Below are 20,283 nucleotides of genomic sequence, written 5' to 3' on the forward strand. Positions count from 1 at the left end.
CCAGGAAGCGCGCGCACAGTGGCGGAAATACAAACCACAACAACAACAGAAATAAAAATCAGCGCAAAAGTTGTCTGCTGCTTAAAGGTATTTTTTGATTTGTTTTCAAATTAACTTTAATTTACTTAATTTGGACACTGTCGTCTCCTCTCGCGTTGTTTGCGCTACCGAGCTGCATTTAACCGGGCCACTTTATTTGGCGGGCGAGCAGCGAAGCTTTGTTGCTAGCCTCACCGCGTTAGCTCGATAAGTGACACGTTTCGAGGGCTCCAAAATCACATTTGATGACACAAAGTCATCACTCAAGAGGAGATATTGCCATCGCAGTCATCAGCCGTCTTGGACGCTCGTTCCGCCAGTTAGTCGGCAGAGGCAACTTGTTGCTCTTTTGCCTGAGTTGCGCGTGGCTTATTTTAGAAAAGTGTTTTTAGTCACTTCATGCTTCATTTGGGCGTTTTTGCCTCACTTTTCTGTACTGATGAAAAGCCGCGACGTCAGCTGCAGGTCGTCGTATGCACACGGATCGTATCGTTAGTGAACAAATCCTGGTAGTTGTTTGACATAAAGAAATAGCGAATCACCGTGAAAGACAACAGTCATTCTGGAAGGACGTTCGGAATAATTTCATTCATGCCAATTGTGAGATTCTGGACAAATAAATTGCAGTCATTTGAATAGGAAATCTCTCCGGACGCACCGACAATTGCGTCATTGCTGTCGCATAATATCAACGTCATTTTGGGGGGCACAATTTTTAAAATGAGCTTTTCTCGTATTTGACAGGCCACGATTATTCAATGTTATTACGTAGTACCCATACCTCAACTAAATACAGTACAATATAACTTTATTTATATAGCGTATCTCGCATGTTTACCCTTAAGAATATACTTTTATATTTCAATATATTTGAATCCAAATAACGTTATTCACATTTCCCCAGTTCCTCACACATTTGTTCCTTAATACTCCTTTAATATCACCACGTTATTTCCTCTGTGCAACAATAGTTAATTGTTGTATTTATAAATACACCACCATTTCCGTTTGCGGTTGTTTCCCAGCAGGGTGTGAGTCTGCCGAGTTGTCGGACGATGAGGACATGAGTGTGCCTTTTGGAACAACAGCCAGCAAAGTGGACGGAGTGGGACGTTTCCAGCATGGTTCTCACAAGAATGGCAAAGTGACGACCGGTATTCTGCATTCGCAGCTCCGTAGGAAACCTTTTTATAGTTTTCATGTGTTCCATTATAGTTTGTGGGAATTATATTAAATGAGCTGATGTTTTCCCGACATTGCTCAGAATTCCAGGACAGCGCTTTGTCTCCGGTGTTTGCTCTGTTGTCTGCGAACACCGCCGAAGCAGCCGGTGTGGCAGAATATTCCCTATTCCAAAAGAGCGACACAGAATTTCTGCCTTTAAGGTAAAAAAACAAAACAAAACAAAACAAGCAAGATTCAGCCATGTTGATTAATTACATAATCATGACCATAATCGCTATACTCGAGAATGATAAATCATTATTGTCACTATTTCTGTTTGTGTTTTGTTTTTCTAGAGCAAATCTCGACTTTTCTGCGGGACACGAGTCTGATGAGGGCTCCTTATCTCAACACCCTCTCGCCCAGGAGACCATGGCCTCCGAGGGCGAGAGCACTCTAACGCCGCGGGAAGTGGACGTCAGTCGCATCAACTGCGGTTCTCGCAGCACGCAACCCGACGCCTCCAGCGAGCTGTTGTACCGAGAGCTGCTGTCTGAGAGCAACAAGTCCACTCCGAAAATGTCCGAAGGCAGGACGAGCGTCCCGGAATCCGAGCGTGACGCCACTCAGCAGTCCTACTTGGGTTTCCTGCCACACTCCCAGTCCACGCCGGGAGTTCTGAAGCTCCCGGCCAAGTCAGCCGTTGACTCTGGGAGGCTCTCCGTCATCCCCTCCAGCGACGAGAATTCCCAACAAGGTTAGCTTACGTCTGCATTTAAAACATTTTATTTTTTTATTTGTTTTAGTTTTGACTTCATTTTTCTCGTATTTAGTTTCAGTTTTAGCTTTTGGGATGAAACGATTAAACAAAAAAAAAAAAATCTTTTCCTCAAAGTAAAATAATTTTTGGCCCAAATACTCATTTAAAAGAAAATACTCCATGGCTTCAGCTTTAGTTATTTAATTATTTTAAGGTCTGACTTTATGGAATTTTTTTAAGCAGGTGTCGATTCCAATATTTGGCAGAATAAAATTTCAATAACTGATTTATAATGTGATTCAATGTAAAAGTATTTATAAAAAATCAGATGACTTCTCTTCTCGGTCCGCCGATAATAAACTAAATTAAATAAATAAAATACATTGGCTGTGTTACAATACTTTGTCCTGTCGTAGTCGTCCAACTTTACAACAGAGAGATGAATATCAGATTTCTTTTTTGGGGGGGGGGGTGGCTGAGATATTTGAATGTAATTATTTCTGTCGTATGGTGTAATATGCAAATGTGTAAAAAATGTATACAGTGAAACCCCGCTACTTCGCGGTTCACCTTTCGCGGGTTCAGTGCTTCGCGGGTCTAAAAAAAAAATCTTCAAAAATTAAAAACTTGCCCGGGCACGATCGGGGTTCTCCATTCGCTCCGCTCCGCGGAGGCATTGTAGTTTCGCTGAGCGGCACGACGGGGCGCTGGAGCGGTTAGACGGCCGGCGTGCGCCGAAGAAGAGCGTGGGCGAAGAAGAGAGTGGACGAAGAAGAGCACGTTCCCCCGGGCAAGATCGGGGGCGACGTTTCGCGCGGTTCGGACCGTACCAGAGATCCGGCCGGCGTGCGCAGCAGTTAAGCAGAAGAGGAGCACCTCTTCCGCCCGGGCACGAGCGGAGCGCGAGGCTGTCAGTTATGAATGAATAAATAAATAAATGAGGAATGCCACCTTTCATTTCACAGGGCACACCGGACGGCGTACCAGCAGGTAAAAGTCGAAGTAATTAAATAAATACAAAAAGAAGTAATTGAATAAATACAAAAATAATGGCTGGGGAATAAAAAAATAATAAGTTTTAATAATAATTTGTTTTTTTTGTTATAACATGAATTTCACTCTCTCTCTCTCTACCCGTATTCTATATGGTGTACTGTATACCTGTATAGGTTTTTTTTAAGCATTTTTGAAGGGGCGCCGCTACTTCGCGGATTTTCTAGTTTTCGCGGGTGGTCTCGGTCCCCATTAACCGCGATAACCGGGGTTTCACTGCATCTTTAAAAAAATTGGCCGATTTCAAGAGAAGTAATATTGGCCTTTTAAATCATCCGGCCAATAAATTGGTTTTTAATATGGGGTATTTGTCAGGTGTAAGATTAGAAGAAGGCTCCAATAGGAACATTGAACCTCTCAAATATTCATGGTTCAGCATTCACCTGTTTATTTATTCATTTATTTCTTAACCATCCATCATTCGTCATTTTTCTCCAAAAAAAACAAAAACAAAACCTCACAACTCGGTTTCAGCGAATTATTTGTCCTGTTTGAATTTCCATTTCAGTTCCTGATGCCGACCCCATCGGCGACATGTCGCTGGATTCGGACGCCACGGCCAATTGCAAGTTGGGAGCATCCTCTTCTGTCATCAGTTTGGAGGTTGATGACGACGCCCCCTACTGGAGCTCCCAGCCTACTACGCCGTCCAAACGGGCAGACCTCAATATCGAAGACAGGATTCCAGTACGTGTCAACCAAAAAACGCTGTTCTCGTCTATATTTTTCTGGAGTCAGCAAGCTATCTGGTGGGAGGAAAAGGGGCTGAGCCTGACTGCAAATTGCAAATAGAACACAAAAAGTATTTTGTCAAAACCAATTTCTTAATGCACACTATTGAAGGTTGTTTGAAATGAGATAGACATAATATTGTAAAGTAGCCTCAACCAAACGAAAGACACACTCCGGATTGGCCCAAGAGTAGACGGGAGACGGGCTCATTTGCATATGCGTGCCGTAATTCTTGATCTTTGACAAAAGCATTTCAGTCAGGACGATTTTTAACACGCATGGAAACTGTTTAAAAAAAAAAGTGTTGAAAATTCCACATTTACAAGGACTCAAAGGAAAATCGCAAAACGGAAGGCCATGAGAAGGCGTGACATTATTTTCAAGGCATTAAAGTAAAAAAAACATCAAAGCACCTCGGCAAGTCTTTGACATGTGCTCTGTTTGTCTTTGCTTAGTTGTATCTGCAAAACCTCGGCATTGACCAGTCGCCCGCCGACATCTTGACCCCATTCGCGCCCAGGGGACCAATCAGAGAGCCGGAATTCTCACCCACTGATCTCAGCACGATCAAGGATTCTGTGGAAGGGACTCCGATGAAGAGTGTGTCGTTATCAGAAGGTAAAGAACGTTATTGCCTCCATTTTGTGACGCCAAACCAAAATATACGACGACACGCCTTACAAAACGATGACACACGCCACAAGGACGCCGGTTCCGCCAACCTGTTGTGTTTTGACGTCTGAACTGGAATGGAGGAGTAATTAGGCTAAAATGATTATTGCCAAATGCAATGGAATTCAACGCATAGAGTACTGCCATAAAAAAAGTTTTAACACTATATTTAGTTGAAACCCTGAAATTTGCCGGAACTCAAGTCCAGGCCGGCTCACAAATGGCGAAAATCCACATATAATTGTCGCCCACTGAAATTTATTTTTTGATTAAACGGCTGATTAAAATCACTAATTGCTTTTCTTTCTTTCTTTTTTAAATCGGTGAAAAGATAAAAAAACAAAAAAAAAAAAAATCCCAATCGGTCGGGCCCAGCTAGAAAGTTACATTTGTTTCAAGACAATCCAAAACCCACACCAGTCACATGATTGTTAACAGATTTATTTATTTATTTTTTAAATACAAAAATAAAAATATAACATAGACTGCGGGCCTCGTGATTTTTAGCTTGATATCATTTCTTGAGGTTCAAATTTAAAATGACTCCACACGTGGGATGAAAACGGCAAAATCACTTCGGTCGCGCTTCTGACAGCTTGCTTTTGTCACCATTTTTTTTGTTGTTTGGTCAAATAAGCTTCCATTTATATGGAGAGCGCCCCCCGCTGGACAGGAGGTGAAGCCGAATGGATTTGAAGTTGGGGAAAAGAATATTGTGTTGATGAATCGAAATTTTGTCATTCTTGATCCTTAATAAATTGTCGTGGTTTAATTCCAGCTGGCAGCTCTCCTAAAGTCGACCTTTCGGACTCCAGTGCGTTGTCACCTTTCAGCCAGGACGGTCCTCGGTTAGCCGCGTCGCTGCCGGGACAGACTGCGACATCATCATCGTCGACGTCGTTTATCGACAGCCACCAGCTGGCCCCTGGCTCACATCAAGACCCCCGTCACTCTCGCCGCAATCGCCGCTCGAGTGACGCTTCAGGTCCTCGAGCTCGCTCCTCTCTGTTCGTGGTCCCATCGGCGGAAGAAGGCCCCTCCTGCCCGGGCAGCGTGAGCTCGTCAGCGGCGCCCACCGACGCGCCGCCCGTCGTCCGAATCCGGGACACGCATTCGCCTCGACGGGCCGAGCCCGAAGGCTGCAGCGCCGCCCCTCAGTCGCCGCTCGCCGTCGCACCGTCGGCAGCTCTGGACGACCAGGACGCCGCCGCCTCGCTTCCCGCGGGTGCGCCCGACGTGCCGGATGACCCGGACGATCCATCGGTCATGAGTGACGACAGCTGTCAGAGTTCGCTGACCGTCAGGGTGGCCAAGCTGCTGCGAGACGACTCCCCGGCCGCCAGCGTCTCGGACCAGGAGGACCCGAATCGCAAAAGTGAGACCTTTCATCTGCTGTCGCAACTTTACAAGAGCAGAGTTTGTCAAAATTGTAAACCTTTGCTGCTCTGATTAGAAATGTCAAAATGGAAGACTGAGAGTCTTCTCATGAAAGTCACAACGAAAAGCCGTTTGCCTTGCAGAGCAGTTCATCCTGAAACTGTCGGAAGGCCGTTTTGACACGCTGGAGTTGGACAAGGAGGATCGGCGACGCATCGAAGAGATCAAGGCGGCGATGCTCTCCAACAACTTTGTGACGGTGAGGACTTATATGCGGTTGCCATGGTTACCAAACGCTGCAATTTGACCATCGGGCGTGCACACACATTCAAATGGTGTGGCCCTTAAAAAAAAAAAAAAGTTTTAGTTAAAATAGTGTTAGTGCTCATTTGAAGGAATGGCAACTTCCTGCGCAATTTCAAGCCAAAGTTGTTGAGAATTTTTTTTTTTTTTGAAATACTCACACTTTGTACTTATCAAGTACAAATCCAGTTTTTTTCCTCCAAATATCAAAACAGTTAATTCTCCAGAAAAAGGGTTTGTAATTGCTCTTAGATGGCAGCAGAGAACTAAAAAAAGAACATGCTTCTCGAATACACACAAACCTGAACCCATGTGACATAAAGTTGGAAATTATTCAACACAAAGAAAAAAAAAATGGATTTGATCACATGAGGCTCATTAGTAGTTTTAGCTCGCATACGAAATTCCGCAGGAGCACAAACGTGGCAAACGAAAGCAACGAAGACTCACTTTTGGCATTTACACGTCTCAAATGTTTTCATTTAATGCTCTCGATGAATTGGAATGATTTAACCGGACTTTTGTGTTGATATGCGTTGTAATGTTTGAGAGTGTCGCGTTCTAAACTTTGCAGTGCGCCCCAACGCATCGTTCCTTCGTTCTTCATGACATCATCACCTTGCGGCCCCTTTAGAGCGAGAGCAGCACAGACACGGAGAGCACGGCGGCATCCAGCGTGGCGGCGGCATCGGCGGCGCCGCCCATTTCGGACGTGGCGGCCGCGTGGACGCCTGTCCCTCCGGAAGATGAGCACGTCCGCGTGGAGACTCGCGCGCGGGAGATCGCCGGCGCCGACGTCAAGGCGCACACGTCCATCACCATCGCCGCCCGGAAGCGACCCGCTGCCGCTTCCCCTCTGGGTCCCGAGCCCCTCCCGCAGGCCCAGCTGGACACCGGGTTGGTTCGCAAATGGAATATTTTCATCAAATAATTTTTGATACATCCACTTTGGTTGGAATCCCGTGAACAGGAAGTCATCGTTGGCGGAAGAGTCAAGCGCGATTGTGATTGAAGCCGAGTCAAGCGGCGACTTGGAGGAGCGGGACGGCGCCAAGGAGACGTCCCCCCAGCGCCACGTCGCCGAGGAAACCACCATCCCGTTCGCTCACGTGTCACGCGCCCACCTCACCCTCTCGCCAAGACCCCCCGATCCTGCTTCCCGTGCCGCCTCCTCCTCCTCCTCCTCCTCCTCCTCCTCATTGGCGCCCCCCGGTGGCAAGTTTGTCCCGCTGCGGCGCTCCTCGCCCGCCGTCAGCAGCACGGATGAAGGCGTCGCCCTGTCCGGCCCCCCGCCCAAGTGGGACGAACGCGCCCACGCGACATCTGCTCTGCCTCCTCCACCTCCTCCTCATCTTCATCATCTTCATCATCAGTCCATCACAGGCAACGCGATGAGGAGCTACACACCTGAAACACCAGGTAGGAGCGCCATTGTCGTCCATTTTTTAATTATTTCAGAATATATACCACGACGTGAAATGAATGGATCGTTCCAAAAAAATCCTCTGGACGGCTTGGCTTGTGTTTTTGTTTTCCCAGAGCGGGACGAGTGCGTCCCGCGTGCATCGCCGGCGCCGGCGCCAGCGCTGCGTCCGTACAAGCCTCGCGGCGCCAACGAGCTCTTCTTCATTCCTCACGTGGAAGCCGACGCGTCGTCCTCGTGCACCACCATGGAGAGCTCGCACACGGGTAAGCTGACGCACGCCCGCACGGGGCGTTCCGGTTTGCGGCCAACAAATTGTTCAAGATTCGCTTTGCTCCCTTTGCTTCATGAACATGGAAAATGAATAAACGAAGCTTATCCATCAATTCTAATTAATTAAAAATATCTTTTCATTTGAAATTCATCACTTTTATCTAGTTGACATGAATTTATTTGTTTGGAATCAAATTAATTATAAAATAATTTTCACCTGAAAACAATCCATTGCAATCTTGTAACCATTTTTACTTCGTCATTTTCTGAGCTAATTAGTCAATTGAATTCTTGTAAATTTTTGTAATTTGTTTCCTGGCAAGCTAATTATGAATAACCAATAATTATAATGAAAACATTCAAAACTCAGATGAGTGATTTTAAAACTTTTCATTTAAATTATGGAAGTTTTTTTTTTTTTTTTTTTTTTTTTAAAACCTGATCTGAGTTGGCCCATCTGGCTGCTCAAAAAGGAAAAAAAAAAAAAGATCCAAAGTTTGCGTTTGGCAGCTGCCACTTTGTAACAGACACTGCTTCATAATTGATGTGGGTGGAAGGACGAAGCTCCGCCTCCTCCCCCTCGAGCGTCACCTCTGCATTGTCGCCGGCAGGTTTGGACGACGCCGTGCCGCCGCTGTTTAGCGCCGACGTTCTGGGCCGGCACGACCCGGGCCTGGACCGCGGCGTCACCATCAAGCATACCGAAGGCATCTACAGCAAGAGGCGGGGCCAGGCGCGCTCCACCGCGCAACCGCCGCCGCCGCATTCAGGTCACGCCGTCGACATCTTCCCTTCGCAGCAAAGAAGAACCAATTGCCGACTTTGTGTACGACGCTAATCCGTCAGTGTGTGTTTGCGCTGTCAGGTGGTGCTCTGGCGTCAGAGAAACGATTTCCTGATGAGAGCCACCACAAAGCCGCCACGATAGAGCGCTTCAGAGTAGGAGGCGGAGCTACACGCGCAATGGACCAACTGCCACTCACGGCCACAAACAGGGAGGCGTGGCTACTGGAGCAGCTGCAGCGTCTGTCCGATCTCATCCTCACCACCAGCGGCGCCGACGTGCCGCCCGCTCGCACGTTTTACAACAGCGAGACTCAGGTGACGCCGGCGTTTTAGGTGCCAACGCATCGTTTCAGGAAATGAAATCAGATTCTTGAGAATTGAGTTTTCTTCCTCTTTTTTTTTTTATTTTTTTATAAAAAAATAAATAAGATTGTGTTCAGGTTGATAGAATTTGTTCCGGAGAAGTCAGTCAAGTTTTTTTTTTTTAGACGTGAAAATGAAGTTGATTTTATTTGAGTTGCAGCGTTACAATTATAAACAGTCAGTATTCATTTCTGGAAAAAAATATTGAATGAGAATTTTGCAAAAATAAGATTTTCTCTGCTGAAATGTAATAATAAAAAATAGCATTTTTTAAAATTATTTTTTTATTTTTTGGGGTTTTTGGTTTTGATGAATATATTTTTTCCCCTGAAGAAAAAAAAACGTTACTTTATTTTTTTCTCGTACTATTACAATTTTCTTCTCTATTCACTTTATTCTCTTATTTAATTGAAAATAATAATCATACTTTTCATCTCTGAATATTAATACTTGATTTCCCATAAAAATCAAAATAGGGAAATATTCTCATCACAAGATTACCGTAAAGAATTAATTTTACTCTTTATTGTCATAACAAAAATATTTTTGCATTAGAGTTTTATAATAATTTCAAATTGTTTTCCTTGAAAAAAATGCAACTTTGTCCTTGAACATTTGTGTTTTCCCTGATCTTCTCTTTTTTTTTTCCTACTTTAGAGATTGCAATTCAATTTTTGTTGTCTAAATTGTTGTCGTTTCCCTTGTCGTGCTGACACCTTTTCTTTTTCCTCTCGCTTTTTGTCGGCAGGCGTGGCCGCGGCGGGCGCACGACATGTGCGTTCTTTGTCCGGCCGACCGGGAAGAGTCCAGCACCACCACGTCCACGCTGGACACGGACCGCCTCATCAGAGCCTTCGGCGCCCACCGCATTCAAAGCGCCAAGACCCCCAAAAGCGACAAGACCTCCACCCGCCTCCACAAACTCTACAACCATGTGGCCAAACAGCGGGAGCAGTGGGAGGGGCGTGGCTTCAACACCACGCACTCAGAAACCACCGGCACAGAGGCCTCAAACGTACCTTTACTATTTGCTTGAAATAAAAAAAAAATATATAGAAAGTTTCATCTATCAGAAGTTTGAAAATTTAGAATTTTTTTTTTTAAATAATATTTTTTATTTTTTATTTAATATTTATATTTCTGAGAATGTCACATTGTCATAAAATTGCATTTTTATATACCACTTTTAAAAAAAAAATATATATATATATATTTTTTAAAAATATAACATGACTTAGCATTTTTCCGGTGTCCTACTAATACTCGTTGGTAGCAAAGGTTTGCTGTGACTTGAGTGAAATTGTGTTGGCGTGACGTGTTTCTGCCTTTGGCAAGGTGACCGGCGAGTCGTCGTCGACGGGCTCGTACGCCAAGACGCCGGTGTACAGAACCTCCAAGAAGCCCGTCAGCAGAGTCATCCAAGCAGGCAAGCAAAAAAAAAAAATGCTTTCATCAGTCATACTCATGTTTTTTTTTTTCTTGTCTCAAATTGAGGCACACATGTAAGCCACGCCTCCTCCGGCTCAGGTGAAAGTTTTTGGGGGGTGATTTAGCTACACACGTGGTGTCGTTTTTTTAATGTTCTCTTTTTCTAAAAACACGTATAATCCTGAAATAGAAAGTAAAAATATCTGAGCTGTCAATTGAATTAAAATTAATAATAAAAAAAAAGTTATTTAGGGATGGAATTATTACTGTTTTCAGACAGATTGCATCATTTAAAAAAATATTGATTTTTAACAAGATGTTTTCTACAAAAAAAGTAAATCCATATTCATTTAAAAAAATTTTTTTTAGATGAAAATACATTTGGAAAAAAATGTTGATTTTATTCTTGGAGGATTGCAATTTTTTTTCTCTCTCGCAATATCGCAACTCTTTTCTTTATTTTTTTTTCTTCCTAAATGTGTGCAAATATGTGTTTGTATTTCATTTGTCTTTTCCTCGTCAATCATGGGCACGGCAAGATAAAAAAAAAAAGGTCACACCAGTTCAAGGGTGACTTTTAACTGTGACACAGCGCCACCGTATCATAGTGGTGTAATAACGCAATTGCAAATGAGATCATTCGACCTCCGTGGCCCAGAAAAACGGTGGAAGTCGCTGCCTCCAGATTTTCTGTGCAGCAAACATGCTGGTATGGAACGTTCTCCTTTTCATTTTTTCCTCTTAGGTGATGTTGAGGTGGTGTGCAATGCGACTCGCCTTCGCACACGTGACGTGGGAACCATGTTCCCGCCGCCGGGACGAGCGCGGAGGAGCTCGCAAAAAGCTCACGTGACTTCCCTCAAGCACAAGAAGACTCGAACGCCGCCGAAGCTGCCCAAAGGTACGCTTCGCTCTGCATCTGGAGTCAGGCTTTCATTTTTTTTGCCTTTATCTTGATTCATCATTATCAACCAAAAAAATTTTTTTTGCATAAAACTTTTTTTCACAATTAAGATTTTTTTTTCCCCAGGAAAGAATTTTAATTTTTTTTAAGTCTCAATCTTGATAAATATTTTTTGCAGAAAGACAATTCTAGGACACGGGTTCTTCAATTTTTTTTTTTCTGAACAGCATGAAATTGTGGGGGCGTTTCCTATTCATTTTTGTTAAAAATTAATACATTTAAAGAAAATCTTACTTAAAAAGAATAAAGCAGACAGCATTTTTAAAAAAAAGTTGTGTATGTTTTAAAAACAAAAGTTACTTGTTTGCGATGACATCATCATTGTGGGACGTTTCAGCGGTGTGTTGGTTCATCCCGCTGGACGATTCGTCCAAGGAGAACCGTCCCGAGAAGGAGGACGAGCTGGAGGCGGCGCAACCCGGGCCGAGTACGGTTTGGTACGACGGCGCGGCCAAAACGGCAAGAGAGCCTCTGAGAGCGCGGCAACAACTTGACGATGACGCCGCGTCCTCCAAAAGTTGCCACCAAGTCACTTCTCTGCAGGTTCCACTTCAAATTCACGTGTTCGGAAGCATGGAAGAAAAAAAATTCCTCCGGCCTGACCACCCTTCTGAAAATGGAACATTTTTTTGTCCTCTGCTGTCAAGTTCATGACACTAAAGCACAAAATATTGGAAAACAGTCATGTTCTGCTTTTAATTCATAACTTCGATGTTGAAAGTGTTAAGGCTCGACCCATAAAAATTTTATTCATTACATATTTTGGTAATTAATCAAAAATTTTTATCTAACAAATATCGCCCCAAAAAAAAAAAATCATGGGTCGACGCATACTTGGAACGAATGCGGAAATGTTGAAAGTTGCAAAGTGCTGGATTGCTTTGGGCATGTTGACGGAAAACTTGTTGTTGTTGTGTGTTTTGTTTGTGGCGCCCCCCGCAGGAAGCTTTGGCCAGGCGACGGCCCGATTTCATCTCGGATTCACATGAACGCGTTCAAATCTTGAGGTGGCGAAAGCTAAACGCAGCACGACCAGGTCTCCACATCACGTCACTCATTTGTACCCAAAGAATGTTTCTCTTTATTTCTTTACTTTTTTATGCTTATAAACCTTACTCCCAAAATTGAAACCATAATTTGAAACACTAACCCTAGTTTGAAAATGTAGTTTGGAACGCAACTCAACTTATTTTGAAACGCTAACCCTCATTTGAAACCCTATTTTGAAACCGTAACTCTCTGAAACCCTCGTCCTCGTTCGAAACTCTTCACACTTAATCCGAGATTAAAACCCGAACCCTAGTTTGAAGCCCTGACCGTAGTTCAAAACTCTTCTTTGAAACACTAACCCTGATTTGAAACCCTGACCCTAAATTGAAACCCTAACCTTATTTTTAAAACACATACTTAAAAAATATACAACTTTTTTTTCAAACATTTCCAACTGCACTCATTGTTTTATTTTTTTCCATTTTTTTAACTCATTTTAACGTTTGCATATTTTGCATGATAACTCAAATTCAAGTTTTTAACCGAATTTTCACCTTTTTTGTTTCATGCATTTGAACTATTTTTACAGTTTTAAACTAAATTAAACCATTGTATTTTTCTAGGTTGGGGACTTTTTCAAATGTTTTTTTCCAACTATTTAATTTTTTTTTTTAATTTAATTATCTTTTGATCCAAAGTGACATTTTTATTCAAACAAAACACGCTTTTGTTGCAAACTTCAAATTTACATGGAAAAAAAACGTGCTTTGCTTATTGTTGTGTAACCAAAGAATTTTTGTGTTTTTGGGTGTCAATAAGTGTCATTTTGGTGTTTTGTGTGCAGTTGCAGTCAGCGGGATGCCGAGGCGGGCGGTGCCCAGGAAGGAAATGATGCAACGCACCAAACTGTCCGAAAATTTCCCGACATGCATTTGTTTTGTTGTTTCCTCCTTGATTTTGACAAAAGTGTTTTGTGGTTCAGGTTGTACGAAGGACTTCCGGAAGTTCTCCGCAAGTTGGAGGTGGAGCGAAGGGACACGCAACTACGATTAAACCGACTCAACCTGCAGATCTTCAACAAGGTAGAGAAACAAACATCCAAATTTCTCACCCCCCCCCCAAAAAAAAAAAAATACCCCATTTGTGACTTTTCTTGTATGCAGGAATAACTTTTTTTTTTTTTACTATTGAGAAAAAATGTTTTTCTTATCAGAAACAAATCTTTCTCATACATTTTTTTTAAATGTATTGTCCTCTCACCACCCATTAAAAAAAGTAATCAAAAATATGTATTTCACATGATCAAAATGTGACAAATATTAAGCCCTGAAAAATAAATTCTCATCCAAAAATGTTTTTCTAGAGAATCACCAAACGTCGCCTGGAGAACCGTAAGGCTGTCCAACATGAAAACCTTTGGGGATTTTGACTAGCGGATTTAAAAAAAAAAAAAGAAACCGCATCACTTATGACACAGATGTCATTTTTTAAAAGTTTTCTAATGTTTATAATAAAATATTTCACAAAGAAATGCTGAGGGTTGGCAAGCCACACTTTATTGATCAGTGTCTCGCATGAATGCACTACACGCAGACAAAAAAGGCAACATAGAAAACAAATAAAAGAAAAAAAATACCATTTTATTGGTTACAGCTAAAAACAAAATGTCATTTTGGAGCTGCCACACAAGAAGGCTAAAGTCGAGATCCAAACTCGGACCTGCGAGGCAGAAATTAATTTCATTTTTTTTTTTCCCCCAACAAAGTGCAAAATGCATGAGGACGTCCACTTGGTTGCCTTTCTGTGACTCCTCCAATCTGTCTGTTGTCGACACACTTTGCCTCCGTTATGCAGCTCGCGGGACGTTCTCACGGGGGAGTGGCGGCTGAGCTTTGTCATCGACAAGGTCACAACAGAAGACTCACAGAAAGGCTGTTGGAGAAACAGTAACTGGATGTTTTGTCACTCAGATGTGCAAACGTAAAAAATTATAAAATAAGGTCAAAGCAACGCACACAAAAAGCCAATTGGAGCACATGCCACGAAGCCAAGAAAGATGAAGAGGAGGCTCAGTTGCGCAAGAGAAGGCTGTGGACATGGTGGAGTTGACTTTGCGTCAGAAGCACACGATGGACCTGCTCCTGACCCCGAGGACACGGAACCATCAGCCGGCCCACCAGCACGCACGAGCCCGCGTTCTCCTCCTTGGCCTGAGACACACGCGGCAACATTCAGCGCACGCGGATGCTTTTCTCAATGAGTGAAGTTCACAACTAAAGATTGATTTTGGCTTTTACATTTTTTTTTTTTTTTTAAATACAAACTTTGTGCTTCTGAACAAATTAAAAATATTCTTGCTCAAAATATTTTTTGGGGGGAAAAATATTGACCTCACAATTTTTAAGAAATATTTTCATCTTGGAAATTTTTTTTTTTTCTGGAAACAGATGAAAAAAAAAAAAATCGAACCTTGTTGATGTTAGTTTTTTGTGTTCATCCCGAATTTATGTCCTCTAATAACTGATTTGAGCAATTTTGAAGGTCATTTAATTTCTGCATGTGATGTTGATGAACGACGACAAGGCCGACTGACCTTGACGAAGGAGGCGGAGGGAAAAGTGGCAAAGTCGGACGACACCCGGGCGCCCGGCTGCTGCTTGACCACGTGTTCGGCCACCTCGCCCTGGCACCAAAGCGCAACATGAGTGTGTGTGTGTGTGTGTGTGTGTGTGTGCGCGCACATTTGCTCGCGCGCACTCACCTTGAGTCTGTCGAGCGTATCTCGCAGCGACTGCAGGCGAGCCGTCTGCTCCAGAAGCTGAGCGCTCGGCGTCACTGCAACCGTCAACACTCGGCATTTGACTCGCAGCTCATCCAAAACATTTGTCAGTTGAACGACATTGAAATTAAAATGGAAGCTAGAAGAATTATGTCATAACTGAGCTTCATACAAACAGAAAATTGTGCCACTGGAACTATAACGTAATATGAGACTGGTTGTTCTGACATTTTTTTTTTTTAGTCCAGGAAATGTTTTTGTTTTTGTTACTTCAAAAATGCATTTTTCTGGAATATGGTATAATTTAAAAATCTGTATCTCACAAAAAATAATAAATGAATTAGTAATTTTTTTGTTATTTCCAAAATATTTCGTTTGTTACGTTGAGAGAATTAAGTTTTTGAAAACAAATTGGAATCCTTTTGAGTTTTTGTTTTTAATAAAGTTTCAAACTTAAAGTAAACTACATTTAAAATCATTTTTTCAAGATTTTTATACTCAAAAGTGGCGGAAAAAATTAATTTATATAAAATAAACTAAATCTCGTTCTTTCAAAAATGGCTCATTTCGTTTTAAATACCGTAATCACGTGACTTACCGGGACATTTCCCGGTGATGTCGACCACTTTGACGTTGGCGCTCATCTGCAGCAGCGTCTCCAGCAGCTGGTCCGTCTTCCTGTAGAGGGCGCCGGAGAGCGGCGCATGCCCATCTCTGGACGGCATCTTGGTGACGTGCAGCGGGGGCAGCGCTGCCAGCTGGCTGCGCATCTTCTCCGCCTGCGGGGATTTGGGGCGTCGGAGATCAGATCGATCGCCTTTTTGCGCCACATGACTGCGGCTTACCTTCAGCCAGTTGTTTTGGTTCTTCAGCTGCTTGATGCAAAGTCGCTGAGCTTCCAGCTGACGCGTCAGCAGCGGCGAGTCCACCACCTGGAAGCCTGCGCCCAGGCTTGCTGCGAAGGCACGGCACAGCGTCAACACGCACACGTCAGTAACAATAATTTCCAGTTTATTAAAAAAAAAAAAAAAAAACTAATATTTAGACTTTTCAAATGAATGCATACATCGTAAGAGCTTGGGGAAAAACAACAACCAAGAAGTTATTTTAAATACTTTTTCACATAATTGACAAAATACGAATTTTTCCTGAAGAATTTGGCTCTTCAAACATGATTTTTCAGAATTTTTTTTTTTTTTATTTCTCGTAAAAAATATTTTTTCCGCCACTTTTGAGTAGAAAAATCTTGAAAAAATTATTTCAAATGTATTTTACTTTAAGTTTTAAACTTTCTTAAAAACAAAAAGTCGAAGGATTCCAATTGGTTTTCAAAAACTTCATTCTCTCAATGTAACAAACTAAATCCTCTGGAAATAAAAAAAAATTACTAATTCATTTATTAATTTTTTGTGAGAAAACGCAATGGGGAAAAAGATGACAAAAAAAAGGAATACTGTATGTGATTTGGCAATCAGTCTTTTTTTTCTATATTTTTTTGTTTTATTTTATTTTTTCCTCAAAGTGGTCACTGTGGGTTAGGATCATCAATGCCAACATTAACAAAAGCTCATATGAAGAAAAATAATCTTTGGACGTGCAAAATATATATTTTTCAAACATTTGCATGCAGATTTAGAGGCCGGTACCTTTTTGTTCCTCTGCACATTAAGCATGTCAGTCGAGAGATTAAAAAAAGGGACAAACACTTGATTAAAAACTGAACTCAAAATTCCAATTAGGAAGAAATATTACAAATTTTGCAAAATGACTCATGCGATGTTTCTTAAGACATTTCTTAAAGTGATGTATTTTTTTCATTTTCCAGAAAAGAAACGACTTGAAAAATTGCAACCGTTTTCTGCCAAAATAAAACTTTCAAAATAAAATAATTGGATTCTTTTTCTTTCTGGATAACTTCAAGAAAATGTGAAAAATCTGACCCAAAAATAAAAAAATCTAAAAAATGGTGAAATCAATTTGACTCGACTTATTTAGTTTTAAAAAAACTTGAAAAATTTTTTTTATCGAAAAAGTTTTGCACAGGGGGAAAAACAAATATTTTTCTGTGAAAAATCCATCTTTTCCCCTCAAGAAAGTGTTTTTTTTTCTGAATGTGAGTGGTGATACACAACACGAATAAGATCAATAAAGAGCTCAAATGCCACTAGAAAAAAAATTAAAAAAAAGAAATGAATGAGCGTGCAAAAGCCAAGCAGATGGCATGCACGTGTTTGCATACTGCTACCTTTTTGCTCGTCTGCACGTTTTGCGGGATTGGGGGAAAAAAGGGGACAAACAATTGGCATGAAAAATTGAACGCAACCCTTCAGACAAAGTGAAATATTGGCCATTTGCCAAAATATCATCATCCTCATACAGCAAGAACAAAAACAAACATTTTTGTTTTCTTTAACTCAAGAAAAAAAGCGGACTTAAACCTCGTAAGAGCAACTTTTCTAGATTTTTCTTTTCTGGGGAACAAAACTCAATACGACGGCAAAAATGTTTTCTCAGAACTTAAATTTTTATTTTCATTTTCTGCGTTTAAAAAAAGATTTTGTTCTCATACTATGCATACTTTTTCTTTTCAGATTGCAACTTGATTCGCCCATGGCTTTTTTTCTTCTTAAAGAATTGATTTCTTTCCTAAAAACAACAAAATTATATTTGAGTATTATGATTGAATTGTTTCTTTTCTTCAAATTTTTTCCCTCACCAAAAAAATGCACCTTTACTCTTAAAGTACGCTAATGTTTTCTTGACAAAATAATCGCTTTAATACAAATTTCTTTTGTAGATTTTCTAGATTTCAAAAATGCAGTCTGTTGCTTGTGGATGAGTGTGAGTTTTTTTTTTTTTTTCATTTTTACATGCTCTCCTGACCAATATGATTTGAGTTTTTTTTTTTTTTAATTTGTTGTCCGTTGCGCGGTCACCTGGGATCCCAGGCGGGCCGCCGCCCCTCGGGCCGTCGCCGGCCATCTTGGCCTGTCCGCCGACTCGCTGCTTGAGCTCCGCCTTCTCCGCCTCCAGCTGGTCGATGTCGGCCTGCAGGGCGTCCATCGTCTCCTCAAAGTCCCTGATCAGGGACGGCATGGAGATGGTGCGTGAGCGCGGGCCGAGTTCGCCAGGCGCCAAGTCAACTCACTTCTCTTTCTTCTTGAGGAGGTTGTGAGCTTCGTCCAGCCGAGTTTGGATCTTCTCCACGCGCTCGTCGGCATCTTTGGACGAACTGTCCAGCTTCTTCTCCAGCAGGCTCAGCCGCACGTTGGCCTCGCTTAATTCTTCGCCCTGAAAAAGACGAGACGTTCCTTGAGTGGCAGATGGTAAAACGCTGGATGAGCACAATTAAAAAAAAGTTAGATGAGATGAAAGAAAATTCTTGCCATAAAAAACTATTTTCAAGAACAAAAATGTGATTTTTTTTTTTTTTGTCTAGATTTTTTTTTTAAATGAATGTTTTTTTTTTAATTTCAGGGAAAAAAAAATTTTTTTCCACAGGAAAACATTTTGTGTAAAAGGTTTCATGTCTTGGTCATTTTTTTTGTTTTTGTTTTGTGACATGACTTTTTTTTCCTAGAGAAAAAAGGTTATCAGAAAAGTTTTCTTTCTCAAAAAAATGTTATTTTTCATGAAAAAAAGTTCAATTCTTTTCCACCAAAAAAAAAATATGTAATTTTGTTCATGAAAAAAAAGCCCAAAATTTCAGAACCTTAATCCTGAGCGACTTCTTGAGCTCCTTGATGACCGTCTCCCTGTCCTCCAGCTTCATTCCCAAACCTTCCGCATCCGTCATTTCCGCACGCAGAGCAGCCGCTCGCAGCTCCACGGGAGGCGCAACCTTTTTAACAGAAAAAAAAAAAAAAAGCAATAGAAAAAGTGGCACTGCGCATCAAACGAAGCGTCCGGAGGCGTCAAGTCACCTTGGGGTGAGGCCGTTCGGCGTCGTACTCTCCTTCCTGCATGGCGGTGGCCATCTTGTTCATGGTCGCTATGACGACGCAGCACGACTGGCGCAGACACTCGAACGGGTTCGCGCCCGGATGCCCGTAAATCTGAACAACAACCACATTGCAGTGTTAGCCTCCGATCGGCCGATACCGATTTCGATCACGTGGCTTGGCCGCACATTTTGCAATTTTAGAGCTGCTCACTAGATTTATTTATCTATTTTTTAATGACAAAGTCATTAATCAACAGATTAATGTCAGATTGATCACTACATTATACCATATTTATTTTGAAAATAATATTAATTATGAGGAAAAAGTATCAGAACAAAGAAAAATTCTTTCGGGAGAAAAAGGTTGACAATTGAGGAAAAAGTCAAATGCCGTGTAAAAAAAAAAAGAAAAAGAATAAATCAATTAAATTTTTATTCTTCAATGAGAAGCAATATTTAATAATAATAAACAAGTTGTAAAATTAGAACAAAGTCAATATTTAAACTTTGTTTTGTTTTTTTATTATAATACTAAAAGAAAAAAATAAATCATAAAAACATTCAAAAATTCTTCATACTGAGGGGGAAAAAGTTGTAAATGAGAAAAAAATGGGGGGATTATATTTTTTAAATACAAGATTTCTTAATTTACAAGAAAAATTTTATGATGATGGAAAAGTTAAAAGTTCATGGCAAAAATTCATAATATTTTGAGAATGTTGCGCAGATAAAAGTTGTATCATCCAAAAAAAAATATTTTGATTGAGGAAAAAAAAATGTTATTGTCTTCAATGGCCAATCATTGGAGAAAATTGTTGGCGTGATGAAATTCTGAAACATTTTGTGACCTGCTCTGCGGCCTTGAAGGCCACGTCCTCCAGCTTGACGGCCGCCAGCCCCTCCTGCTCGCCCAGAGGCGACATCATCTGAGCGCCGGCCGCCGCCACCTCCTGCAGCAGCGCCACCGCCCACGTCAGCTGCTTGCGGCACTCGCGCAGCGTTTCCGACACCTGCACACACACACACGTTGCAAATGGTGGCCTGAAAAACACGCCTACACGATTTTATCTGAAGGCCTCGGACGAATAGTGCGTGCTACCGGTATTATGAAATCTGCCTGGCAACACAAGCTTGCTGAATTCTGATTGGATAAAATCTCAGCTAAAAATAAAACACTAGGATATAACATGACATCAATGTGAAGAATATGATCATGATTTCTTGATGATGTGAG

General features: G+C 41.7%; 2 protein-coding genes across 11 annotated transcripts in view; one reads left to right on the forward strand and one right to left on the reverse strand.

The window, feature by feature from the left end:
• Positions 1 to 16,443, forward strand: alms1 (ALMS1 centrosome and basal body associated protein). Of its 4 annotated transcripts, none has more exons than XM_088310140.1 (20): positions 1 to 87; positions 1,068 to 1,214; positions 1,304 to 1,424; positions 1,560 to 1,960; positions 3,525 to 3,703; positions 4,204 to 4,366; positions 5,199 to 5,795; positions 5,941 to 6,056; positions 6,735 to 6,997; positions 7,071 to 7,789; positions 8,408 to 8,566; positions 8,662 to 8,897; positions 9,694 to 9,960; positions 10,281 to 10,371; positions 11,119 to 11,274; positions 11,675 to 11,880; positions 12,280 to 12,373; positions 13,172 to 13,235; positions 13,310 to 13,409; positions 14,182 to 16,442. In XM_088310140.1, exons 2-20 carry the CDS (start codon positions 1,103 to 1,105, stop codon positions 14,275 to 14,277), a joined length of 4,140 nt encoding a protein of 1,379 aa, XP_088166266.1. In that variant the 5' UTR covers positions 1 to 87; positions 1,068 to 1,102; the 3' UTR covers positions 14,278 to 16,442. The 4 variants fall into 4 exon arrangements, with proteins under 4 accessions (XP_088166266.1, XP_088166268.1, XP_088166265.1 ...); XM_088310142.1 differs by having other exon boundaries at positions 9 to 87; positions 1,065 to 1,214; positions 13,691 to 16,443; XM_088310139.1 differs by having other exon boundaries at positions 9 to 87; positions 1,065 to 1,214.
• Positions 13,862 to 20,283, reverse strand: part of LOC148342605 (dynactin subunit 1-like) — a 27,484-nt gene continuing 21,062 nt past the window's right edge. For 5 of the 7 annotated variants that reach the window (XM_088310143.1, XM_088310145.1, XM_088310144.1 and 2 more), the window contains 10 exons: positions 19,898 to 20,059; positions 19,030 to 19,161; positions 18,819 to 18,947; positions 18,255 to 18,397; positions 18,043 to 18,185; positions 15,952 to 16,061; positions 15,705 to 15,885; positions 15,089 to 15,162; positions 14,921 to 15,010; positions 13,862 to 14,537 (listed from right to left, as the gene is read on the reverse strand). In XM_088310143.1, the coding sequence (XP_088166269.1) occupies positions 14,397 to 14,537; positions 14,921 to 15,010; positions 15,089 to 15,162; positions 15,705 to 15,885; positions 15,952 to 16,061; positions 18,043 to 18,185; positions 18,255 to 18,397; positions 18,819 to 18,947; positions 19,030 to 19,161; positions 19,898 to 20,059 (1,305 nt within the window). In that variant the 3' untranslated portion in view covers positions 13,862 to 14,396. Of the gene's footprint in view, positions 14,538 to 14,920; positions 15,011 to 15,088; positions 15,163 to 15,704; positions 15,886 to 15,951; positions 16,062 to 16,868; positions 17,364 to 18,042; positions 18,186 to 18,254; positions 18,398 to 18,818; positions 18,948 to 19,029; positions 19,162 to 19,897; positions 20,060 to 20,283 lie in introns of those variants that run through there. The other 2 variants (XR_015846070.1, XM_088310148.1) reach the window with 2 other exon arrangements.

Source organism: Idiotropiscis lumnitzeri, chromosome 1 (genome assembly GCF_059441095.1).
Source record: "Idiotropiscis lumnitzeri isolate Australia: NSW breed Sydney's pygmy pipehorse chromosome 1, RoL_Ilum_1.0, whole genome shotgun sequence".
Taxonomy (NCBI): Eukaryota; Metazoa; Chordata; class Actinopteri; order Syngnathiformes; family Syngnathidae; genus Idiotropiscis; species Idiotropiscis lumnitzeri.

Excerpts from the sequence above, each read along its gene's own strand:
- alms1 (XM_088310140.1), top strand. The coding sequence starts at position 1,103 with ATGAGTGTGCCTTTTGGAACAACAGCCAGCAAAGTGGACGGAGTGGGA. Across the intron at positions 1,425-1,559 it reads ACAGAATTTCTGCCTTTAAG|AGCAAATCTCGACTTTTCTG; the intron begins GTAAAAAAACAA and ends TTGTTTTTCTAG. Across the intron at positions 6,057-6,734 it reads TCTCCAACAACTTTGTGACG|AGCGAGAGCAGCACAGACAC; the intron begins GTGAGGACTTAT and ends CGGCCCCTTTAG.